A 9915-nucleotide genomic window follows, 5' to 3' on the forward strand; every position below is an offset into this window, starting at 1 on the left:
TTTTATTATATACATGTGTGACTCTTCCATTATAATAGCAGCTCCAAAAATCCAAGTCAATGTTTCTGTTTTGCTTTAATGTTTATTTCCTTTTTAAAGTAGTATTTCATTTATTTTTTATTATTTATTCTCATGAATGTGTCACATGGAAAGGATTTGTCTTTGGCTATGTCCCTTAGCCCAGTGCAAGCCCATTTGCAACAGGTGTGATGGCCAAATCCACATTCCAGGTCTCATTTTCCCTTGTGTCCTAGGTCCTGGCAAGAGTTCAGACTCAATACATGCTATGAAAGGAACAAGGCTGACTTTGCCTTTGAAAACTCTGGAGATATTTCAGCAAAGCTCAAAGGAAGAAAAGCTGAATTTCTTCCTAAAACTTTGCATGGTCTCTACTCCCCACACACATATAGTAGCTTATAATCTTGGTCTTTGCACTAGTCACCTGTCAAAGCAAATCTTTCTTAAAGGGGCTTAAGCAGGAGGCCAGCCCAAGACTTGACTTTGACAGAAGCTGCGTGTCTGAGTGAGGGTGACCATGTTCTTGGCCTTGGCTGTCCCGTCTTGTGACTCAGAAATAACCTGAAACCCTCTGATGTCACAAGCTTTGAGAAGTTCTGCTAAAGTGATTGACAAATCTTTTCCAGGACAGCCTGAGACACCCTGACACCGTTTAACTGGCACATTGACAATGACGATCAAATTAAATAGCTTTCCTTAAGTTTCACTGTCAACAAGGCAGAGGTAATCCTGAAAACACGGGCCTTGAGAAAAATATGCTTGGAACATACTTTGGCTTCTTAATAAAGCATTATATTTCTAGTTTGCTAAAAGGCTTCAGGCTGCTGACATAAGCACAAGTGCCACTATATTGCAACCACTAAGAAATAGAAAGCTACAACAAACAAGGCCAGCACATCCTGAACTGATTTTCTGTGGAAACTCCATAGGGGTCCAAGGTTGCATAAAACCCAGCAGGAGAGGACCATCAACCCCATCTAAACCCTCTTTAACCAATATAGGATTCTGTAATGTTTGAGTTTGCCAGTTGTTGCTTGCAGAATTAATGTACCATTCAGATGCTTCATAGAAAGTAGTTTTCATTGGGGCAGCTCCTTCAGGGATAGTTGGAGGTCAGAGTGCTGTTCCAGAACCCTCTGTCTTGAGCGTTGGGGCCAACTGGCCAAAACACCAGGCAACATTTTTCCAGTCAATCAAGGTCAAAGCTTCAGGTGGAACATATATTTTTGTGTGTATTATGTATGTATGTTTGTACTATATATTATGGGATAGAGAATCCTTGTCCCAGAGGGCAAAGGGAAATTATGCTGCCTCCTAGTGGCAGAGAGGGTTGAAATTTGAGAGAAACAGCCATTTAGAACAGGCTGGAGTAATTGGAGAGGATCTCAGACTCCAAATAAACATACAAACTCTAACCCTCCCTGCCTTTGAAAAATCTGACTCTATGCAATGCCAGGTATCCCTTTCTAAAAATCTATGCAGCCTCACTTGGTAGCCCATTCGAATCCACTGACCAACATATTTTGTACTCCTTCCTATGTGCTTGAACATGTGTGTAGAATCATAGAGGAAATATTAGGCATGACTTCTGCCCTTAGGAAATGTATGTATCATTCAGTAGGAGAGACCAGCTTGTACCTTAGAGCAATTAGAATAAGCAAGTTTTCATCTGTGTGGCTCAGTTTATAGGTCAACAGTCTAATTTTCCTTTGGCCCCTCTGTCTACTTTCAAAGATTTTCAAAATCTGGTTTCCCACTCATATTCCACCTAACCACATTTCTGGCCACTTCTCTCTTATATTTTATGTTCCAGCCACTCTTGGAGCTGTCTTAGGGGTGGCTAGTCCCCTCAGGGAGCCAATCTGTAAGGCTTTCTAACACATCACTAGAAATCTAGCCAGGTGTAGAGGATAGAATTGTCAGAACAACTCAAGGAGCAGCCATTTTTTGTGAGGTCCTGTGATAAACTGCTAAGGAGAGGGAGTGATGTCCCCCAGGGACCTGTGTAAGTAACAGTAGAAGATTTCTAAATTTCTGCACAATTTTGTTGAACTGAGTCAGGGGCCAACAAATAGACTTGCTTGGGACAATTGAGATGAGGAATTGCATGTTGCCATCAAAGAGCCCTCCTAGTTTCCTTTGAAAAAATTTAAAGGAAACGGGTTAAAAGTGAGCTGAAACCTAAATGTCCATTGACAGATGAATGGATAAAGAAGATATGGAACATATTATATTGTACAGTGGAATATTACTCAGCCATTAAAAAGAATGAAATTATGCCATTTGCAGCAACATGGATGGACCTGGAGATTATCAGGCTAAGTGAAGTAAGTCAGAAAGAGAAAGACAAATATCATATGATATCACTTATATGAAGAATCTAAAAAAAAATGACACAAATGAGCTTATTTACAAAACAGAAACAGGCTCACAAACTTAGAGAATGAACTTATGGTTACCAGTGGGGAAGGGTTGAGGGGAGGGATAAATTGGGAGCTTGGGATTGACATGTACACACTGTTATATTTAAAATAGATAACCAAAAAGGACCTACTGTAAAAAATAAAAAATAGAAATAAAAATAAAATAAAAGTGAGCTAAGAGGGTCTGGTTATGGGTTACTGAACTACCTGTAGTTCTCTGGATTTCCCATGCCATCTCATGCCTCTGTGCTTTTGACAGATTTGCCTGGAACCACCCCGTTGATAGTCTATACCAAGTTAATCTCAAAACTCAACAAAACCTATTGCCTCCTCCAGAAAATCATCCCTGACTCCATACTGTACTCTGGCCTAGCCTGTTCTGTATTAGATGCCCAACCTTTGTCTTCCCTAGCTGTCTATGCACATCTCTTATCACAGCACTGTGTTATAATAAGCTATTGCTGCATCTGACCCCTTCACTAGGCTGCAAGTTTCCTGAGAGGTATGTATTGTGTCTCAGTTTTCTATATACACCCAGCATCTCTCCTAGCTCCTAGCTATTTCTGGTATTAGTGCCCTTTTTTAAGACTAGGAAATAGAGAGATCACTAAGAATGCCTGAGTAGTTGGATTCATAGAAAAACACTTGGGTTAGAGTTTGGTCAATAGGTAAGTAGGATTTGAAAGCTCAGGGGATGTCCTTCCTGCCAGTAGAGTGATCCTGAGCATGAGTATGTGAAACAAACAGTAAAGGACACAAGCTCAACCGTGAGAAGCAAACGTTTTTTCCATATATCTAATGAAGATCTAACGAAGTCCATTTCCTGTTTCTCAGTCCTTCCCAGAAGGTCAGAAAAATAAAAATATGGTATAAATGTGCAATTGGAATTGTAAGCAGACAGAACCTTGGTTGCCATTCCAGCTATGAAATCAAGTCTTCTCAGGAGCTGTGTGAATTCAGAGGACAAGATCCTTCTTAAGACATCCCCTTCCCCTGATTCCCCATGAAAGTCCCTAAACAGAGAGGTCTTGTTCATGTGGTATCACAGCTCAAAGTTGAAATAGCTAGAGGTTGACCAGAATAGCGGGTCCTTGACCTCTCACCCTTTCTCACCCATAGGCCTCAGCTTACTATTGGTGGTCTGTCTGTTCCTCAAGCCCTGGATTATTTTGCAGACAATGTAGGATTTACTTTATTTTATTTTTATTTTTACTTTTTATGCTATACACAATACCATCAATTTTATTCCAGATTACATCATCTTAATGATAATAAAAAGCTTTTGTATGCACATACTGCCAATACATTTTAAAAGGCCCAAATTTTAACAAATAGAACAGACAAATCCATCAGTCGAGAGATCAAAAATTACTTTGGCCAAAAATAATATTTAAAAAAAATCTGGCTCAACATTCTGCTTGCAGGTTTCTACATATACTGTATATGCAGTGAGTGTGTGTGTGTGTGTGTGTGTGTGTGTGTATGTGTGTGTGTGTGTAGCTTTTTTTAAGGGAATGGAGTAATGTCTAGACCACTTTTCCATGCTTATATAGGAACTACAATGTTCTTTGCTAGCAAAACAATAAGTGCAAGGTCTGCATTTCCACCAACTCAATGCAAAGCCCCAAGAGTTTCCTGAAAAGTAAAGCCAGCACGGAGAATCTGGTCAATGTCTGCAGCAGAAAAAATTAATTGTGTAAGAAAAGAGGGACTTGACGATGGATGGCTGGTAGGTGGTTCAAATTCTAGAAGTGGCCCTGCAGCTTCAGAACATTTTCTCTGGTCTCAGGCCTGTCTGTCACTGGATTCTGTGTGCACTGACTTGAATCTTTAACCAATATGATACTGGATGACAAGGATTCGGTTTGCTCAGAAGTCTGATTGAGTGCATCCTCCTCACTTGCTAAAAGTCTGGGTGAAATTTCTACACCTAAGGGGCAGTGTAGTTAATTAGACATTTTAGCTGAGCCTAGAGTGACAGAACTGCTCTCATTTATTTATTTATTTATTTTTTGCGGTACGCGGGCCTCTCTCTGTTGTGGCCTCCGGTTGCGGAGCACAGGCTCCGGACGCGCAGGCCCAGCGGCCATGGCTCATGGGCCTAGCCGCTCCACGGCATGTGGGATCTTCCCAGACCGGGGCACGAACCCGTGCGCCCTGCATCGGCAGGCGGACTCTCAACCACTGGCCACCAGGGAAGCCCTACTCTCATTTATTGATTCCCTAGATTTGGGGACACCTTCCTTATCAGTTAAAAGGCTATCACATGGACCCCTGAAGTTAATATTTTCTACATCTTCTACTCCAGCATCAGTTGAAGTGTCTGTTAATTCTTCTGTCTTCACTGATACAGATATGGCCTGATGAAAGGAGACTTGTGAACACTGTTCACTCTGGGTAGCTGTAAGATGCTCATTTGGGGACCATCTTTCAGAATGGTCCTTAATACCTGTTTGGCCCTTAGTTACTATCTCTGATTGACAGGTAACTTCTTCAGATGTGTTTTCTCAAGCTGGTTTACTATTAATGACCAAAAGTTCATGAAGTTCCTTCAAGGCTGCTGTTATAGATGAGCAAGATTCCTCTGTTGACTCTGCAGAGGGCTGACCACTGCCACAGAGACTTAAAGAGGAGGGCAATTCCCATATTCTTTATTTGTTCTAGATATTTCAACATTACTTTCTAGAAGCTGTAAATCCTGAGTGGAAATGGAATTACTCAAAATTTCAGGGGAAAGGTTACATTCTGATGTTTCTACTTCCATCAAGGGATTATCTAAGGTGAGATCAGATGCACCGATGTTCTTGACATTGGTATTTTGATTGCCTGCTGAAACAAGCACAGCAACTAGGGACTGTTCTACTGTATCTACTTCCACAAGTGTTTCTGAATTTGAGCAGCCAAAGCATCCTGAAGGTAGAATATTTTTCTCTGTACCTGGAAGGTCCCCATTCTGCTGTAAACTGTCTCCTTTCATTGTAGCTTTCAAATCAACTCTTCTTTGTTGATTCTGTTGTTCTTCTCCAAGAAGTTCAAGGTCCCCTCTGTTATAAAGATGTTCTTGGTCATGTGGAGCATTTTGTTGTATAACCTCATGCTGTTCATTCCTTGGTTCTTCATGCTGCTGAAGGTCATTTACCTGACTCAGGTACTGATATTCTGGATGCCAACCATTTTCACTGATAAGCCTCTGTGGTTCTTGCATCCTAGTAGCTGTGACAAATAACCTAGCTTCCTGTCTTGTGTGGAGATGAGATTTGAGGCCCTGGGTGCTTCTTGCAGCAGATTTCGCTAGATTTCTGCAACAATGACTTCTTCAAGTGAATTCTGCAAAGGCGTAGCTGGACTCTGGTTTGCTGGAGCACTGTCTGTTGAGGAAGCACAATCAGAAAGATCCTGTAGAGGAAGATGTTCTTTCTTTTCAGAGGTTATCTGGAATTCAGCTGAAGCCTTCAAAGCCTTCACAGCTTTAGGTTCAATGCTGTCTGGGTCACGGGGCTTGATGGGGTAGACTGAAGCAGAGACAGAGTGAGCAAGATTTGGAGGATTACCAATCTCAGGACTCTGTCCTGAAGGATGGGCTTGATGGTTAAATCCACCTGATGTTGGTAATGATGACATTCCCAGTGAGGCAGTTTCTTTACCTCTTTTCTCTGCTCTGGGGCCCACTTCAGCTGCAGTACACACACATGACATGCATCATGACCTCTGACGCTCTGCATCCTCTACAGATTTTTGAAGGGCTTCTGCTAATTCTTGGTCTGCAACCTCCTTTGGCCGTATTTCCTCTTGCCTGGCCACATACGCCAACTGGGCACACTCTGGTAACTCCTTCTCCGGAAGAAAGGTGGTCTGTGAGCCTGTGGTGCTGATCACGAGTACATTTTTCTTGAGGTCAGTGAAACTCTGATGCCATTTCAGCATGTCCAGTGCCAGAACCATGTCCATGGGCTCTTCCTCAAGTATAGAGAAGGAACACGCCAGGAAATCGCCTTCAATTTTTACCTGAACTAGATGTACTCTTCCAATAATCTTCTGGGTGTCCACCAACGGTCCTCCAGACTCATTATTTTGGGTTGGCCAAAAGGTTCGTTCGTTTTTTTCTGTAAGATGGCTCTAGTAGTACTTAGTTGTCTTTAACGTCATTCTAAACAATTTTGTTAGATTGTATGTGACAGCTGTCATATCAGCACGCATTTTAAAAAAGACTTATCAAAATTGGTGAATTTTTGTGTACCCAGTTCAATATTGAAGATTAATTTTTGGCATATTATGCTTGATTACTTCAAGAAAGGCAAAAACGCAACTGAAACGCAAGAAATGATTTGCGCAGTGTATGGAGAAGGTGCTGTGACTGATAAATATGTCAAAAGTGGTTTGTGAAGTTTTGTGCTGGAAATTTCTCGCTGGAGTATGCTCCACAGTTGGGTAGACCAGTTGAAGTTGATAGCGATCAAATCAAGACATTAATTGAGAACAGTCAACATTATATCATGCAGGAGATAGCCGACATACTCAAAATATCCAAATCAAGCGTTGAAAATCATTGCACCAAGTTGGTTATGTTAATCACTTTGATGTTTGGGTTCCACATAAGTTAAGCGAAAAAAATCTTCTTGACTGTATTTCCGCATGCAATTCTCTATTGAAATGTAATGAAAATGTTCTGTTTTTAAAACAAATTGTGACGGGCGATGAAAAGTGGATACTGTACAATAACGTGGAACAGAAGAAATTGCGGGGCAAGTGAAATGAACCACCACCAACCACATCAAAGGCCAGTCGTCTTCCAAAGAAGGTGATGTTGTGCATATGGTGGGACTGGAAGGGAGTCCTCTATTATGAGCTCCTTCTGGAAAACCAAATGATTAATTCCAAAAAGTACTGCTCTCAATTAGACCAACTGAAAGCAGCACTCAACGAAAAGCATCCAGAATTAGTCAACAGAAAATGCATCATCTTCCATCAGGATAATGCAAGACCACATGTTTCTTTGATGGCCAGACAAAAACTGTTAGAGCTTGCTGGGAAGTTCCAACTCATCTGCCGTATTCACCAGACATTGCACCTTCAGATTTCCATTTATTTAGGCTTTTACAAAATTCTTTTAATGGAAAAAAATTCAATTCCCTGGAAGACTGTAAAAGGCACCTGGAACAATTCTTTGCTCAAAAAGATGAAAAGTTTTGGGAAGATGGAATTATGAAGTTGCCTGAAAAATGGCAAAAGGTAGTGGAACAAAAGGGTGAATACATTGTTCAATAAAGTCCTTGGTGAAAATGAAAAAATGTGTCTTTTAGTTTTACTTAAAAACCGAAGGCACTTTTTGTCCAACCCAATATTACACGTTTCTGCACAAGCTTGGCTCGTAATGGTCATCTGGGCACCTGAGTCAACAAAGGTTTTCAAAGGATGTGCATTCACTTTGCAGTTAATATAAAGCATCACTACTCAGCAAAAACCTTCCAGACCCTCTTCCATAGCTATTGTCATGTTTTCCTCAATGTTCTGTTGCCTTATATCTTCTATCTTTGCCTGAGCTTCAAGATCAAAAGGATCCGCAGAAAAGAGATGAATCCTTTCTTGCTCTCTCCAGGCTCGGTCCTGTTGCTGCTCCACCAGGATCCTAGAAGATTTCTCAAGATCTTCTCTGAGCAGAGCATCTGCCAGGGTGGATTGCGTTCCTCCAGCAAGGTCAGCTCGTGGGGGAGTTGGCCAGCAATAGGTATCAGAACAAGGCTGGATTGTCCAAGCCCTGATGAAGCTATTTTTCCAGGAGATGAGTGGGACTGCTGGGCTCCTGGTGGCTGGCACTTCCCAGAGTTGGTTTTTTTGTTTGTCTTTTGTTTCTTTTTTTCTTCTGAATGTTGATTTTTATTAGGAGGTGGGTTTTTTATTTTTATTATTTTTATTTTTTTTTGCGGTACGCGGGCCTCTCACTGTTGTGGCCTCTCCCGTTGCGGTGAGAACAGTCAACATTATATCATGCAGGAGATAGCCGACATACTCAAAATATCCAAATCAAGCGTTGAAAATCATTGCACCAAGTTGGTTATGTTAATCACTTTGATGTTTGGGTTCCACATAAGTTAAGCGAAAAAAATCTTCTTGACTGTATTTCCGCATGCAATTCTCTATTGAAATGTAATGAAAATGTTCTGTTTTTAAAACAAATTGTGACGGGCGATGAAAAGTGGATACTGTACAATAACGTGGAACAGAAGAAATTGCGGGGCAAGTGAAATGAACCACCACCAACCACATCAAAGGCCAGTCGTCTTCCAAAGAAGGTGATGTTGTGCATATGGTGGGACTGGAAGGGAGTCCTCTATTATGAGCTCCTTCTGGAAAACCAAATGATTAATTCCAAAAAGTACTGCTCTCAATTAGACCAACTGAAAGCAGCACTCAACGAAAAGCATCCAGAATTAGTCAACAGAAAATGCATCATCTTCCATCAGGATAATGCAAGACCACATGTTTCTTTGATGGCCAGACAAAAACTGTTAGAGCTTGCTGGGAAGTTCCAACTCATCTGCCGTATTCACCAGACATTGCACCTTCAGATTTCCATTTATTTAGGCCTTTACAAAATTCTTTTAATGGAAAAAAATTCAATTCCCTGGAAGACTGTAAAAGGCACCTGGAACAATTCTTTGCTCAAAAAGATGAAAAGTTTTGGGAAGATGGAATTATGAAGTTGCCTGAAAAATGGCAAAAGGTAGTGGAACAAAAGGGTGAATACATTGTTCAATAAAGTCCTTGGTGAAAATGAAAAAATGTGTCTTTTAGTTTTACTTAAAAACCGAAGGCACTTTTTGTCCAACCCAATATTACACGTTTCTGCACAAGCTTGGCTCGTAATGGTCATCTGGGCACCTGAGTCAACAAAGGTTTTCAAAGGATGTGCATTCACTTTGCAGTTAATATAAAGCATCACTACTCAGCAAAAACCTTCCAGACCCTCTTCCATAGCTATTGTCATGTTTTCCTCAATGTTCTGTTGCCTTATATCTTCTATCTTTGCCTGAGCTTCAAGATCAAAAGGATCCGCAGAAAAGAGATGAATCCTTTCTTGCTCTCTCCAGGCTCGGTCCTGTTGCTGCTCCACCAGGATCCTAGAAGATTTCTCAAGATCTTCTCTGAGCAGAGCATCTGCCAGGGTGGATTGCGTTCCTCCAGCAAGGTCAGCTCGTGGGGGAGTTGGCCAGCAATAGGTATCAGAACAAGGCTGGATTGTCCAAGCCCTGATGAAGCTATTTTTCCAGGAGATGAGTGGGACTGCTGGGCTCCTGGTGGCTGGCACTTCCCAGAGTTGGTTTTTTTGTTTGTCTTTTGTTTCTTTTTTTCTTCTGAATGTTGATTTTTATTAGGAGGTGGGTTTTTTATTTTTATTATTTTTATTTTTTTTTGCGGTACGCGGGCCTCTCACTGTTGTGGCCTCTCCCGTTGCGGAGCACAGGCTCCGGACGCG

General features: G+C 41.3%; 1 protein-coding gene and 1 pseudogene across 1 annotated transcript; both read right to left on the bottom strand.

Moving 5' to 3' along the window:
- Nucleotides 1–4186: 4186 nt before the first annotated feature.
- On the bottom strand, nt 4187–6426 carry LOC112066692 (regulatory solute carrier protein family 1 member 1-like). The gene is given in 4 exon segments (XM_028488121.1): nt 4187–4371; nt 4648–5074; nt 5077–5741; nt 5744–6426. Coding segments are annotated over 4 exon segments (1671 nt in total). The 5' UTR covers nt 6138–6426.
- Nucleotides 6427–7474: 1048 nt separating this feature from the next.
- LOC102982000 (protein DDI1 homolog 2-like) overlaps nt 7475–9915 on the bottom strand; it is a 7150-nt pseudogene continuing 4709 nt past the window's right edge.

Source organism: Physeter macrocephalus, chromosome 4 (assembly GCF_002837175.3).
Source record: "Physeter macrocephalus isolate SW-GA chromosome 4, ASM283717v5, whole genome shotgun sequence".
NCBI classification, from domain to species: domain Eukaryota; kingdom Metazoa; phylum Chordata; class Mammalia; order Artiodactyla; family Physeteridae; genus Physeter; species Physeter macrocephalus.